Source organism: Phascolarctos cinereus, unplaced genomic scaffold, assembly GCF_003287225.1.
Source record: "Phascolarctos cinereus isolate Bilbo 61053 unplaced genomic scaffold, phaCin_HiC Scaffold_3;HRSCAF=262, whole genome shotgun sequence".
Lineage (NCBI taxonomy): Eukaryota > Metazoa > Chordata > Mammalia > Diprotodontia > Phascolarctidae > Phascolarctos > Phascolarctos cinereus.
The window spans coordinates 42,202,707-42,219,548 of NW_027555736.1; the positions used below are offsets into that span (position 1 = coordinate 42,202,707).

General features: G+C 40.1%; 1 protein-coding gene across 1 annotated transcript in view; it reads left to right on the forward strand.

The window, feature by feature from the left end:
- The window catches only part of LOC110213968 (scavenger receptor cysteine-rich domain-containing protein SCART1-like), a 49,976-nt gene that overhangs the window by 25,161 nt on the left and 7,973 nt on the right, over window positions 1-16,842 (forward strand). The window contains 5 exon segments of the mRNA XM_078151596.1: window positions 12,209-12,529; window positions 13,009-13,044; window positions 13,047-13,313; window positions 13,457-13,774; window positions 14,683-14,997. Of these exon segments, the coding sequence (XP_078007722.1) occupies window positions 12,209-12,529; window positions 13,009-13,044; window positions 13,047-13,313; window positions 13,457-13,774; window positions 14,683-14,997 (1,257 nt within the window).

Below are 16,842 nucleotides of genomic sequence, written 5' to 3' on the forward strand. Positions count from 1 at the left end.
AGTTTGTGGGCATCCAGAAGCTAAACACAAGCTTAATTTATTTGATCTAAATGTGTAATAATAATGACTAGCATTTCTAGAGCTCTACACAATTTTCAATGCACTCATTTTATTCTTACAACAACCCGGGAGGTAGGTGCTATTATTGTCCTCATTTTAAAGATAAGGAAACTGAGGCAAACAAAATTTAAGTGAATTGCCCAGGGTCACACAACTAGTATGTGTTTGAGGCCAGATTTGAACTCTGGACTTCCTGACTCCGAGTCTAGTACTCTAGCTACTGGGCCACCTCTTTCCCTATTGAAGACATTGAGAAGTTCTGTATTAATGTCAGATTTCTCACACATGTTGATTATCTGATTGGAACATTTGTTTTTGAGCTAATGTATCTACATAAAGCAGTCAATATGTGAATGGGGCTTGAGTTGATCAGTGATTAGTCTGTATCAAGGGAGAAGAAAAACAGGCAGATGGAAGCTTGGTAAGGATGTTTGCACTGATGTGTGGAGCACCTTTAATAAGATCAGTGTCTAAGTCTCACAAGAATTCATAAGAAGATGGTTAGGTCCTCCAAATACTTTTTATATGTATGACAATGTTTCCATGCAATCTTGAGCATTTGGAGCTTTATGTGGGTCACTAATCCAGTTAATAACTGATCTGCCAAGATAGAGCTTTCTATTTGCCTGAATGTGCTTGTCTTCTTGTGCTTCTGGGACCTGGCGAATTTATTCATTCTCCACTTACTCCTCTAGTGCTTCATCGCTGCATGGCAGACTAGCATTCCTTATTCTTTGGAACTTATAGGTCTTTTTAAACCTTATTTTTTTGCTGTCTATGTTTTTATAATGAATTTGGCCTCCAGATAAAGGTAAGCTGATTTTTGTTGGGTTCTGAGTTAGCGTTCACTATGGAGGAAAGAATGAAGAGGACAACCAGATGATGGGAAAGACAAAAGTGAATCTGTGAAACTAATTGTCCCAGATGTTAAAATAAAACCAAAAGTCTCTCCCAAGCTCTCTGGTAACAAACAGGAGCTTAGATAAGCACCAGGTCTAGCATTTGAACCCAGGGCCTCTGACTTGAGAGTCAAGATTCTTTACACTTTACCTTATTTATTCTGATATAAAGCTGTTATGAAAAATCTTCAAGTACATAAACTCTCCCTTCCTCTTCAGCTTTAAAGAAAATAACTCTTTCAGAATATTTTCTCAACAATGGATTTATTGTGTCAAATAGCAGGGTTGTCTCCATAACTTTTGGCATGAACTGCCAAATTATTTGCCAAAAAGTTCACCTAAATTCATAATACCACCAGCCATGATCTGATGGATCTGTTTCTCCACAGCATACCAACACTTTTGGGGTTTTTAATTATGTTTGCCAATTTGGAGTCATGAACTGGTACTTCAGAGTGATTTTTATTTACATTCTTTGATTATTAGTAAGATTGAGAATTTTTTTTTGAATGGATTAATTAAAAAAAGTATATTCACGCTTTTTGTTTGTACATCAGAGTAATTCCTGGAAACTGCATATCCATCCCCAGGTGAACCTTATACAAAAGAAAACCATCTAAGCAAAACTAAACAACATAGTGACCACTTCTAACAAGGTATGTAAGATATCTGTTACCCCACTACTGTACTATAAGGAGGGAAGTGCTTCCACATCTCTTTTGAGGGGCCAAGATTGTTCAGTTACTTCCTGTTTTCCTCATACTAGTGTTCTTATTTAACCTTATTGAAGTAATTATGTACATATTCCTCCTGGTTCTGCTTACATTATTCTTCACAAGTTCATGTAACTCTTACATCTTTCTCTGAATTCTTCCTATTCATCTTTTAATGGCACCACAAAAATACCTGATGTCACAAAACACAAGTTGTTCAGCCATTTCTCAGTCTTCAGGATACCGAGTTGTTTACAGATTTTTGCTAATAAAATCGCTGCTATAGAAATTTTGACAACCATGGGACCTTCCTGTATTTGACTGGCTTGGGTTATATGCCCAGGAGTAGGATTTCTAGGTCAAAGGAAATGAACAATTTAATGACTTTTTTTCACATAAGTCTGAATAATTTTTCAGAATGATTGGGCCAATTCACAGCTCTACTATCAGTGCATTTGTTTGCCTGTCCTCCCATAGACTTCCTCATGTTGATTATTTTGGACTTTTGTTATATTTTCCAATTTTCACTCACTTCAGAGTTGTTTTAATTTGTAATTCTCTTATTATTAGCTACTTGGAGCAATCTTTCACATGATCATTTACAATTCAATTCTTTTAAAAAGTATTGGTTCATCTGGGTGGACTGGTGCAAACCGTAGTCCCATACTAGAGAGGCTGAGGCTGGGGGATCACTTGAGTTTGTGGGTTCAGAGCTACAGTATAGCCCAAACTAATAAGGTAGCCACTCCAAGGCAGTCATTAGTATATGGTAATGGAGGGCTATCAAACTAACTAAGGAGGAGTTAATCAGCCCAGGTTAAAAAAAGAAAAAAACCCATAGCAGATCAGTTAAATAATAAAATATTTATAATATCTTATAATATTATTATAATAGAATAAATAAAATATTTATCAAGTGATTACTATGTGGTAGACACTGTGCTAGGTAATAGGGGAGCCACTGGAGGTTATAAGTAAGTAGGGAAGTGACATGGTAAAACCTATGCTTTAGAAACACTTTAGGAAGATCAGCGAAAGCTTCTGTACATTCCATTGCAATCATGCCATGATTGCATGCATGATTGACAGAAACTCCCATAAAGTTTGTGAAATCCCACAAAATAACATCAGAAAACTCTTGGAAGATCAGCGAAAGCTTCTGTACATTCCATTGCAATCATGCCATGATTGCATGCATGATTGACAGAAACTCCCATAAAGTTTGTGAAATCCCACAAAATAACATCAGAAAACTCTCCTCTCCTCTCCTCTCCTCTCCTCTCCTCTCCTCTCCTCTCCTCTCCTCTCCTCTCCTCTCCTCTCTCTCTCCTCTCCTCTCCTCTCCTCTCCTCTCCTCTCCTCTCCTCTCCTCTCCTCTCCTCTCCTCTCCTCTCCTCTCCTCTCCTCTCCTCTCCTCTCCTCTTGTCAACGACAATTGGAAGTTTGTCAGTAACTTTTAGTATCTGAGAGTAGCTGGGAGCACTGAAAAGTGAAGTGACTTTCCTGTGTTCACACATCTTGTATGTGCCCCTGGTAATACTTGAACTCTGGGCTTCCTAACTCCAAGATCAGTCTCCATACGTTATACCAGGTTGCTTTTCAAGGTTATCATAATAATCATCATATTGTTCTACTCACATTTTCCAATGACATTCAGATAAAAGTGATATTAGGACAAGTCACTAACCTGCTGTTATTATTATTATTTTAACATTTAATTTTTTTTTGAGATCTTTCTCCACAGTGTGGATTTTTTTGGGGGGAAGGGAAACAGCAGTGGACTTGGAGTCAGGAAGACATGAGTTTGAATCTTTCCTCAGGCCATGGAAAAGTCACTAAATACATAGCCTCAGTTTTCTCATCAGTTAAGCAGTGATAACTATAGCATCTACCTCACAGGGTTGTCATGAGGGTCAACTAAGAGGTAGTATGGCATTGTAGATAGAGAGCTGTCCCTCTATATAGCCTAGTTCTACATAGCCTATAGCCACAGTTATATAACAGCCCTATAGTTAGATGTAATGAATTTGGGAATTCATCTTGAGATATCTATTAGTCAGACTAGTGATTAAGAAGGATTTTTACTATTATTATTATAGTCTACTGTAAGGAAAATATAATTAGCACTAGTTAGAATTGCTAATAATTATTCAGTCTCCTGCTATTACTTTTGCTCTTGCACTAAGGGCCTACTCTAGTGCCCCATTGTTATATGTGGAAATGACCTTAAGCTCTCAAAGACTATGGCAATGGAGGGCAAATTCTGGGTCTTTTTAAGACTGAAAATCTTCAAGTACGAGCCCATAGGTGGCCTGTATTGTCTTCTGTCTGAGGATCAGCCTTACTCAACTTCCAAAAGGCTCATCTCCATTTTGGCCACTGAGTAATATTTTTTTCTCACTAGTGCCAAATGAAGTTAGAGAGGGGTTGACTCTATCTGTAGAAGCAATACTCATAGTGATACAACATGTCCTTAATATATTGAATTATTATTTTTGATATTAAATGAATAATAGCAATCGAAAGCTCAGAACCCATGGAAAATGAGGAGCTTTAAATATTCAGAACTGGAGAAACTGCATATAGGTGTACTACAGATAAAAGGATTATTGTCACCCAGGGAGAAATTTTCTACTTAAGGAAGTAGGCTTTAGAGTTTATATAATGGCTTCTTGAATTGGGAGTTAGTTATGTCATTATTATCATCAACATTATCATTCTTTGGATTTTTAAGTTTTACTTTTTGTCCTTGGAAAAATCCTCACAGGTAGGTAATTTAAGTACTACAGTCCTCGTTTTACAGATGAAGAAATTGATGAAAACATATGTTAAATAGCTAGTGTCAGGTCTGACATTTAAGCTCATATGGCCTACAGCCAAGGACAGTGTCTTTTCTACTACACCAATCTGACTCTCAGAAAAAATTCAATCCAATTTATTTTAACAAACAATTGTTGAGAGTCCATTACCTTCCAGGTATGTTACTAGGCACTAGAGGTTTGATGAAGTATGAAAGATGGCAATGGAATCTTTTGTCCCAACTGAGGTTCTTGTTATTTAGACTACAAGGACATATTCCGCTTCATTCTCTTGTCACCCAGATACCATTGGAGACTGATAATTTCCCACTGGGTGCTTGACTTCAGAAAATCTCTGATCAAATCTCTGATAATTTTTTAAGTTATTTTCATTGGCTCGCCTTCAGTGACGGAGTCTGTTAATTTCCCTCTAGTTTTTCTTTTGCCACTTGTCAGGATGAGAGGAGATCTGAGTAGGTGTCAGTGTGTGAGCCGAGTACATAGAAGATAGGGAACTGCCTTCAAGATGACCATGATGGCCACTCTCTGGTCTCTCCTCCTCTTCCTCTTTGTCTTTCTTGTAGGTAAATGTCTCTCGTCTTTAGGAACCAAGTCTCCAGGCAGCTAGGTGCAGGGCTTCTGAGTAGAAGCTTATTTTTTTATTGCAGAGTGGAGCAGTGAAGTTAGAGTAAGCACTGAGATGTCATGAATATTCACTTTTCAAGAAGTAGAGTTCTCATGTATAGATCTAAGTCCCTGATAGTCATCTTCTATTACTTCCAGGTGATACCTTATCTCTTCTCACCCCAGAGTTAATGATGAGGCTTTAAAAAAAGCACATCATCTCTAAATCTGTGGCCCATTTCGCCTCTAGGATACAGCTGTGAGTGATGTGGGAAGGAGGTTCTCAATCCACAAAGGAGAACTCTTCTTATTTGTATGATTTTCTTCTTAACTGGCTCATTTTTTAACTTGTATTTTTAAAGTTATTAAGTATTTATTTTCTCTCCCACCCACCTACTCCCTGTGGATAAAAACAAACTCATTGCAGCAAATACATGCATAGTCAAGAAAAATTCATTCCCTCATTGCTCACATCATAAGCTGTATGTCTCATTCTGCATATTGAGATCTTTGTTTTTTGACTGAACAAAGTATTCTATATAAATGGAATGGCATGCTATGGTGCTGTAGGGCATGCCAAAAGGGACAGTTTCTGAATAACCTGCTCCTTTCCATCCTTATTTGTACAAACAAAGGGTTTCAAGGAAAAGCTTAGACCTCTAACCTATTTAGGGAATATTGTAGAGAGATTTCATGTACAACTACCTCCTAGATCTGATACCTTCTCAAGTCACTTCCAACCCCAAGTTTTTGCCATTTTCTGACTGTATGATGCCATTTCAAAAGAAAGAGAACTTACTTCTAGATGTACAGTTCAGAGAAGGTGTCAAGAATGATGAAGATCTTTTCACATTTGGATTGAGGGTGCTGATCTGGATTGATGAGAATAGAAACATTGATTTTCAATGCTTCCTACTGCGAAGCAGGTGTTTGTGTGTGTGTGTGTGTGTGTGTGTGTGTGTGTGTGTGTGATTCCTCTGTGTTAGGTCAAGGTCCATATGCAATAGTTCACCCAATCTGATGTAACATAAGCTAATCCGGGCTTCTCTGGGGTATATCTGTTTCCTTTCTGCTGATATCTACATGTCTCTGAAGCAGTATCTTCCAGGAAACTGAAGATCCAGACTATTAAAGGATTGTGCTGTAGTGGTTTTGTCCTAGTTTAAGACCGAGGGCACTGGGGGTTTATATGCAATGACAGCTGGACTTTGGTAGAAGTGACTATAGTCTGAAAACAAGTGGGTTGTGGCTCAGTCCTTGGAGCTCCTCGGATCGTGCCATTTTCACAGCAATGTGTCCTACCCACCCTCCTGGACTGTCTTGCAGTGGCAATGGATCATCAATCTGGGAATGCACCCTTGGGATATGGGGCCACAGCACCTGCTCTCAAGACTGGTTTCCCTTCATGATTTGTTCAGGTAATAGGATAACTGCCCTTGTCAACACTGTGAAGTTGTTCAGTTTTATTTAGTACCTCCACTGGCCCCTTTCTGTTCTCTTCAAAGAGAATTCCCTCTGACTCCCTGGAATTAAAAGTGACTCTAAATGCCTTGTTTAGCCTCTCTTTATCCAACATCCTTCTGTTCTGCGATGATGGGTCTGGTTCATAGAAGGAGTATGAGTTAGCAGGCAAAGAGTTATGTTTCAGCTCTTGACCTGGCTTTGCTACTCAGGACACGTAGGCATGTTGCTTCACTCATCTTGGCTTCAGCATCTATGAAATGATAAAATTGGACTAGATCATGGTCCTTAACCTGGGCTCATGAACCTTTAAAAAATCCTCGATAACAATATTTCAATATCATTGATTTCCTTTGTAATCATATATGTGTGTGTATGTGTGTATTCACTCATATTTATGCACTTAAGCTTCTCCAGGTTGCCCAAGAGGTCCATGATACAAAGGAAATTAAGAACTCTTTGAATAGATGATTACTTCTAACACTATAGCCCTTTATTCTTGGGGAGGGGGGCTTATCTAGCACTGATTTACATTTTAAAACTTACAAAAAGATATTTTAGTGCTAGAAATGACAACAGGGGCCTGCCTTTCTCATTTTCTCCCGTTTCCTGTTTCAGTTGCTCAGGACTAGGGTCAGGCCTTCGAGGGTGTTTTGGGGGGAGGCTGTATCACTGGGCTCCATAGTATAATGGAAGTTGGATTATTAGGATGGGAGAAGCAAAAGGCTCATTATTATTGAAAGGAACAGATCAAAATATCCAGTAATCAGCACTGCCTTGTTGGGTGGGTGGAGAAAAAGTGGAGAGTGTGGTCTCTGGGCAGCAAAAGCCCAATAAAAGATTTTCATCTGCAGAACTTTTGAGCTGCCCTTGATGTCATTTAAAGGTTCTAGTGGCATCTCCTTGAAGATACGTTTACTAATTCAGGGTTCAATACTAAAATTGTTTAACCCTACACTCTCAGCAAATTTCATTCAACTCTTGTTTCTATGCTGTTCTTGAGCAATCCATTCCATTCAGTCCAATTCACTCAACAAACACTTATCATTTCTTATTTAATATTTTTCCAGTTGTGTCCAACTCTTTGTGACCCCTTTTGGGGTTTCCTTGGCAAAGATACTGGAGTGGTTTGCCATTTATTTCTCCAGTTCCTTTTTCAGATGAGAAAACTGAGGCAAACAGGGTAAAGTGACTTGCCTAGAGTCACACAGCTAGTAAGAGTCTGAGCCCAGATTAGAACTCAGAAACGTAAATCTTCCTGACTCCAGGTCAAGTACTCTATCCACTGGGCCACCTAGCTGCCCAAACATTTCTCAAGTGCCTACTATATACCAGGGACTATGCTAGATTTTGAATATAAAGACATGAAAACACCGCAGTGGCTGCCCTCAAAAAGTTTCACATTCCTCTGGGAGGAAAATATCCTATGCACAAGAGTAGATGCAAAATACTACAGTGTTATGGAGCATAATTTAAAGAGGCAGAGACAACAACCAATAACAACTGGAGGTAAGGTTGTAGAGACCAGACCGAGCCTGCTGTAAAAGGTGGTCATGAAACAATGCTCTGAATGAAGCAAGGACGTTCATGGAGGTGGAGGTGAGGAGGGTATGCATTCCCACCATGGGGATAGGTCTGTGCAGGTGCTCAGGGAGGAGATGGAATGTTGTAGATGGGGAACTACTGGTTGGTCAGTTTAATTGAAATGAAGAGCCCATGAAGTCAAATGATGTGAAATAGGCATAGGCTTGAAATTTTGGAAGATTGAAATGCTTAGCTGAGGATTTTGTGTTTTAGCTTAGAGGCTTTTGAGCAGTGATACATGCATATATATGTATATATACATATATACATATATATATACATACATATATATTTAAGAAAAATAATGTACCTGTTGATAGTGGTATTAGGCGATATTAGGATAATACTCCCATCTCTGCAGTAGTGACTCTTTCAAAGAATCAATAATAACAGCTAGCATTTGTATAACACCTACTACGTGGCAAGCACTTTGTAAATATTGTTTCATTTGATCCTCACAATGACCTTAGGAGGTAGGTTTACTGTTGAGGAAATTGAGGCAAACACAGGTTAAGTTTTGCCAAGGTCACTGAGCTAGTAAGTGGCTGAGGTTTTATTTGACCTTGGTTCTTCCTGTGTCTTTGATAGGCAGTTAGGTGGTACAGTGGATTGAGTGCCAGGCCTAGAGTCAGGAAGACCTGAGTTTAAATCCAGCTTCAAAACCTGGGCAAGTCACTTTATCTTGTTTGCCTCAGTTTCCTCATCCATAAAATGAACTGGAGAAGAAAATGTCAAATCACTCCAGTATCTTTGCCAAGAAATCCCCAAATGTCACTCGGACACAATTGAAAAATGACTAAACATGGAAACTAAGAGGGAGAGGTTGGGGAGTACAGCATTTCATGCATGGGGCTTAGCCAGTACAAAGGCACGAAGATGAGAGGGGAAGTGTCATGTTCAAGGAACTGCAAGAATTCCAAATGGTGTGGAGCAGAGCAAAACATAAGAAGATGAGAAAGTTAGGAAAGGGGGCAGGTTGTGAAGCACTTTCAGTGCACAACAGAGGATTTTATATTTGTTTCTGGAGGTAAGAAGGGGCCAATGGAGCTCATTGAAAGGGGCAGGTGGATGACAGAGTCAAGTTTTAGAGAAATCACTTTGGCAGCTGAGTGGAGGATGGATTGGAGTAGGGAGACATTTGAGACATCAAACCCAGTTAGGAGGCTGTTTCAATAGTTCACATGAGAGTTGATAAAGGTCTGAACTATAGCCATGGCTCTGTAAGTGGAGAGAAGGGAAAATATTCAAGAGTTATGATAAGGGCATAAATGGCAAGATTTGGTAACAGCTTTCATATGTGGGATGAATGAGGGTGAAGAGTCAAGGATGACACAGAGGTTGCAATTCTGAGAGGCTGGTAGGATAAGTGGTACTCTCAGTGGTAATGGTGAGGTTTAGAAGATGGGAATGATTTATTCAAGGTCCTTTGTGGGGAGACTAGGAATTAATTCCTCAGCTGGAGATTAAGCATCTCTAGAAATGCATCTTAGAGAGGTGAAACAGTGATTTAAACTAAATTCACAAATAGCTATTATTGGGTTCTTTTTACTGAGAGCAGATTTTTAAGGGGGGGAGGCTAAGAATATGAACACATGGGAACTTGAGGTACTTAAAGGAAGAGGAGAATTACAGGCTATAGAAGTGTTGAAGGCTACAGAAAGGATATGCTAACAAACTTCATATTTTCTTTTTTTTTCTTTTTTTTTTTTTTTTTGTAGTAGAGCACCTGCTTTCTGAATCTAGACCAGGGTGGGGAACCTGCGGTCTTGAGGTCAAATGTGGCTTTGTAGGTCCTTCGGCGCAGGCTTTTGACTGAGTCCAAGTTTTACAGAACAAATCCTTTTATTAAGGGGATTTGTCTTGTGAAGTTTGGATTCAGTCAAAGGGCCACACTTGAGGACCTGCAGGGCCACATGTGACCTCGAGGTTTGCAGGTTCCCTACCCCTGACCTAGACCTTTTACGTTTTAGAGCCCAGGGGTAGAGCCAAGATTTCTTCTCTATGTTGAATAGTATTCCGTGCTCTAGGATGAGACAGCTTCATAGGTCAATTACTTGTTATGAGACTAATGGAGTGATTTGGCCCTTTCTTGGAGGGAGGGTGGAGAGGAGAGATAGGTAGCTTCCATAACCTGCTGCGGGGGGTCATCCAAACATGATGAACTTTAAGATCCTTCAGGGGTTGAAGAAAGGATGTTGGAAAACAAAACAGCTAAAGGACTTGCCCTTCTGAATTTCCAGGCTGTAGAAAAAAGGAGGGTAATACCATTGGGTGTAATCCAATTTATTGCTAATAATGAGTAATATTCAAACTCTGAGTTGTATTGGAGTGATTATCCTGTAAAACTCAGTTGTCTGATTTCAGGTGATTCCAAATCCATATCAAAGCCATATCTGAAGCAGCTGGGCAGTCCCTGTGCAGGGACACCAGAGATCCAAGCCTTAGGACTCACGTTTCAGTTATGTGGTGTATATAAGAATGAGGCAGCTGTTCTGTGCAGGGAGTTGGACTGTGGCTCACTTGTTCAAGCTCCCATTGAAAGACCCAGAAACTCAAAGAACAAACTCTTACAGTGCAATGGAACCGAGTCTACCGTCTTTAATTGCAAAATCAATAGAGATACTAAAGATCCATGTGACAAAGATGCCAATGTGATATGTTCAGGAAAGATCTGCTCCCAGTTCTTTTGATACATCTCTCAAGGGATTAATAGGATGGGATCCAGTGCCCTGTAGCCCTTTTTTGACTTCATGGAAGAGTAACAAATTAGGGCCTTGTTCAAACATCTTATTCTGGTGCCTCATCATGGTATAGACAGGACCTTGAGGTCTTAAAGGCTGAATCAGTGGAGTACAAGCTCTTAGAGATCCTGCAAGTGGGATCATTCTGGTGACAGCCTTTTTATCTATCAACCAAGATGGCCACCCAATAGTTGGTGGATTTTAAAAACTATGGTAACTCACAAAGACCACCTGAATCAAGGTGCTGTAAAACAATTGGTGTGTTTACATTGTTGATGTCATTGTCTCCATAATTTCCTTGATTCTGCTTATTTCATACTTTATAGGTTAATTTAGGTCTTCTCAAGATTCTCCATATTCATCTTATCTCTTCTAGAACAATAATATTCAATTGCATCATGTAGATAATTTATTTAGAAAAATCTATGGCACCTACTTTTTTTTTTATTAGTTCTTTGCAACCCCCCACAGCACTGCTATAAATATTTTGGTTTATATTAGGCCCTTCTGTCATTGGTCTCCTTGGGCTATATGTCTAGCAGTAGAATCTATGGGCCACAGGTAATGTATATTTTAGTTACTTTCTTGGTGGGACACATATTTGAAACTCTGCTGTCTTTTTATATGCTCTCTGTTCAATAAGGCCTGTGAGAATTAGTCTTCATCACATTAAAAAGTGTCAGGAGAGGGAGTGGCTTGAGAGGGGATTATTGACTTTCTTTGAGTTTATATCTGGCTCTGGACAAATCACTTAATTTTCCTTAGCCTTAATTTCATCATCTGTAAAGTGGGGATAATGATAGTACCTACCTTCCAGGGTTGTTCAGAAGATCAAATTAGATCCCATTTGTAAAGCATTTTACAAACCTTAAAATACTATATAAATGCTAGCGATTATTATTTGGAGGGACAATAAGAAACTTGCCCTGATTGCTTGAAAGGGGACAAACTGGGCCACCTCTTCTTTTCTCTATCTTGCCCCATGGTCTTAGAAACTTGACTGGAGGGCTCTTCTCTGTTGAGGATTGGTTAAAGGATCCAGGGGTGTTTAACAAGAGGGAGAGAAAACTTAGGGGGGAATACGGTGGCTACATTTAAGTATTTAAACGACTCACACAGAGCAAAGATTAGATGTGTTCTGCCCCAGAAGACAGCAATAAGAACTGTGGGCACAGTAGGCTGTGTCTCACTGAAGATCTTAAGCTGAGGTTGGTTGACTCCTTGTGAACAAAGTTGCAGAAGAAGACTTTTGGTCAGATATAGGCTGGTCATTTTAGCCTCAGAGGTCCCTCCCAAGTCTGAAATGCTGTGATTTCATGATTTCTCAGGACACATAGAGGCCCGACTGGTAGGAGGGCAGCATCGATATGAGGGACGTCTGGAAGTGAAACGAGGCCTGACTTGGCGCACTGTCTGTGACTCTAACCTTGATCTTCAAATGGCTGATGTTGTCTGTCAAGAAATGGAATGTGGAGTGGCTATCTCCATCCTGGGGGGAGCTCACTTTGGAGAGGGCCCTGGAGAAGTATGAAGAGAGAGGTTCCAGTGTAGTGGCAATGAATCCCACCTGTTTCATTGTCCCCAGGAAGTGAGGAAGATGGACGGGTGTACTCATCAACAGGATGCAGGGGTCAGATGCTCAGGTGAGGGTCTCTTGCAACACCTGTGATATCTGTCATCATTTATACCTTCCTTCATCTTCTTGAATAGTTTCTCCTCCCAAATATATCAGGAAAGAATCTGAAAAAAAATCTGTGCTTACTTATTAAGGTATAAATACCTTATTAGGCTTCTGTTGTTACATCTATGAGGGGTATTTGGATTGTTAATGACCTATTTGGCTATCACCTATAGAATTTAACTCTGGAATATGTTTGTCTGTGATTTTATTTTGCCTGATACCCTCCAAGAATCGTTTCTTGAAGGCAACCACATATTTCATCTAGCCATGAAAACAACCTTAGCCTCTCTGGAACAAAACTGAAGTTTAGAAGAAGAGAAACAAAGTGAAAGAATATTGGTTTCTCACAACTTAGTGAGCGTTCAAAGAAAGTCAGTAACAGTGTTGGAGTGTCTTGGACCTGGGCACAGAAGGCCCCTCTGAAAAAACTTTTCTGTTTTTCTGCAGAATATAGACTGCTGAATGGAAGCAGCAGATGTGCAGGGCAGTGGAGCTGCAGGTACAAGGGATCTGGGCCCCTCTCTGTGCTTCCCATTTGGATATAGAAGACGCCAGTGTCCTTTGCCATCAGCTCAACTGTGGCAGTGCTGTGGCTACCCTGGGAACATCTTATTTTGAGGAAGGCATTCATTCCATCTGGCCTGATGAATTTCATTGCATGGGGACAGAGCCCCATTTGTGGAAATGCCCAGTAAGCACCTTGGGGGCATCCATCTGTGCCTCTGGGCAGGTGGCAGTGACCATCTGTTCAGGTGAGTTCTAACTATGAAAGAGATATGGGTCCAGCATGAGGATGCTATGCATTTTGATAGGGTTGCCATTTCTGTATAGTGCTTTTATCCTTAAATACACCCTTTCCTTCAATGCCCTGTTTCAGTTATGTCTCTGACCCCAGGTCTGTCAGAATCCATGCAACTGAGAGATGGACACAGCCACTGTGATGGGAGAGTAGAGATTTCCTTGTATGGAATCTGGGGCCGAGTCTTGGATGCTGCTTGGGACCTTAATGGTGACCAGGTAGTGTGCAGACAGCTCCATTGTGGAGAGGAATAGAGAGCCTTTAACCCTCCTGCACCACACCATAGAAGAGATCCTGTGGGCCTGAGCAGTGTGAGATGTGTGGGCAATGAGACCCAGCTGAGTCAGTGCAACATCTCCACATCTGTCTTGGCTCCAGTGGGGATCACTCAGGAAGTTGGTGTCATCTGCTCAGGTAAGTGCCTGTCCAATCTTCAGAATCCTTCCTGGCCTCTCATTTTCTTTTTTCCTTCTTTTATAAAAATATTTATTTATTTTTAGTTTTCAACATTTGCTTTTATAAGATTTTGACTTCCATTTTTATCCCCTTCCCTCCCCTCTCACCTCCCATCTCCCCAAGATGGCATACAATTTGATATAGGCTATACATGTACAATCATATTAAACATATTTCCACATTAGTCATGTTGTGAAAGAAGAATCAGAACAAAAGGGGAAAAAATCACAAGAAAGAAAAAAAAAGAGAAAATAGTATGCTTCAAGCTGCATTCAGATTCCATAGCTCTTTCTCTGGATGTGGATAGCATTTTCCATCATGAGTCTCTTGGAATTGACTTGGTTCATTGTATCGCTGAGAAGAGCTAAGTCTATCAAAGTTAGTCATTGTATAATGTTGTTATTACTGTGTACAATGCTTTCCTGGTTCTGCTCACTTCACTCAGCTTCAGTTCATATAAATCTTTCCAGGTTTTTTTGAAGTCTACCTGCTCATCATTTCTTGTGGAACAATAGTATTCCATTACATTCATATGTCACAATTTGTTCAGCCATTCCCCAATTGATGGGCATCCCCTCAATTTCCAATTCTTGACCACCACAAAAAGAGATGCTATAAATATTTTTGCACTTGTAGGTCCTTTTTCCTTTTTTTGATCTCTTTGGGATACAGACCTAGTAGGAGTATTGCTGGATCAAAGGGTATGCATACTTTTGTGGCCCTTTGGGCATAGTTTCAAATTGCTGTCCAGAATGGTTGTATTGGTTCACAACCTCACCAACAATGCATTAGTATTCCAATTTTCCCACACTGTTTCCATTTCTGGCCTTTCATTGTCTTGCTTAATGATAGATCTTGTCCCTCAGGGAGCAGAAGAATCTGCCTGGTGAATGGCACTGGTCGCTGTGCTGGGCCAGTGGAGATCTACCATAATGGCACCTGGGGCACAGTGTGTGATGATGCCTGGGACCTCTCAGATGCCAATGTGGTCTGCAGACAGCTGGGCTGTGGTGTGGCCCTCAGCGCCATGGGATTGGCTCACTATGGGGCAGGAGCTGGGCCCATCTGGATGGATGAGCTAGGTTGCTCTGGAAATGAGTCTGAGCTGTGGATGTGCCCATTCAGAGGCTGGAGCTGGCATGACTGCAGACACGAGGAGGATGCTGGTGTTCTCTGCTCAGGTCAGTTCTATGTCTCTTTGGGATATCTGGACATTCATTTCAATTCTGCTTCTCTGTAACTTCTACTTATTGCTCCTAATTCTGGCCCTGGAGTCAAACAGAGCAAATCTAATCTTCGTTTTGCCTGGCAGATATTTCAACACAGATTTACTTTTCCCTGAGTCTCTGCTTATTCAGGCTAAACATCTCCAGTTTCTGGCATTGTTCCTTATGTAGTATGGCCTTGAGGTGTTTCACCACTCTGACTGTCTTCCTCTGGACACTTTCTTGATCATCCATGACCTCCTTGTACTGTTACCCCAGATTGAACACAATACCCCCTATGTGCTCTGACCAGGACAAAATATAATAGCACTGTCACTTTCTGCCTAATATTGCATCAGGATGTTTTTGGATGCATATTACAATGTTGACTCACATGGACTTCCAGGTTCTCTATGAGATCTTTTATAGACAAACCATTCCCTAACCATCATCCTGTACTTTTGAAATTAATGTGTTGGACCTAAGTATAAGACTTTATATTTATTCCTGTTAAATTTCATCTTACATTCAGTCCAACATTCTCACCTGTCAAGATCTTTTACAACCTGGGCAATATAAGTTTTCTACATCTTTGTAGAAAACTCATATTAGATAAAGATAAAGAGTGATAAAGAGTGCTGACTATTAGTGTCATAAGCTATTAACCAGTAGCATATTTATCTGATGGCAACAGAGTGTATAGAATTAGAGCACTGAGCTTTGGCTTGACCCACAAATAGGATCATGAAGGATCAGAGCAGCAAGGTCACCCACCCTACATTCACATGGGGCCTCCACTGGGGCATGATTTCTTGTAGGCCTTGGTTCAGCAGCATCCATGGAAATAACACTGGGATTTTTCCTCTGAGAATATGATCACTCAATAGGCATTTCAGTTAGATCTCAGCAGGTAGATACGACTTCCCTCTGGTTATAATTGCTGGGAGTAGAGAGGAGAGGGATTTTGACACTTGAAATCTGAAACCCTGTAGGATTTATTAATCAGCCTTTGGCACATATTAGGTGCTCAATAGAATTTTGTTGCTCGTTGAGGCTTCACTAGATGGATAGATAGACAGACAGATAGATAGATAGATAGATAGATAGATAGATAGATAGATAGACAGACAGATAGATAGACAGACAGATAGATAGATAGATGGATAGACAGATAAATAGTTCTCTGACTGTTGCAAGATGCTGAAGAGAATACAAATTGTTAGACATGGTCCCCAAATTCATTCATTCACTGAACATTTATTAAGTACTAATGGCATTTAAGACATACTAAACACTGGTGAATCAGATTTTTAAAATACCATTATCTCTGCCCTTAAGAAGCTTACATTTTATTTGTGTTGGGAAAGTGATGGAGGAAAATATTACGTGTACACAGATAAGCATAATAAAAATCAGGGAACTGATGGGGGCAATGGAGATAGCCAGAAAAGAAATAAGCATATAATTTTAAGGAGAGAGAACCTTTTTAGCTGTAGGTGATGGAGGGAGGGTAAGAGAAAGTCTCACAATGAGGACAGTGCCTACCTACAGAGATTCTAGAAGGAAAAGAAGGATTCTGAAAAGTGGAGATGAAAAGAGAATTTGTTCCAGCAGTGGGTATGGCTTATGCCAATGCTCACCAGTGGAAAATAGAAGCACTTCATCTAATAGATTAATTCACCTAAAGTGAATCTCAGTATGCATGAATAGGAGGCTAGAAATGTGGCTGGGAGCTATATTGCTTCAGGCCTTAAGTGCAAAGTGAAGGAGTTTGTATTTTATCTTGGAGGCAATAACGATCTTCTAAGTGTTTTTGATCAT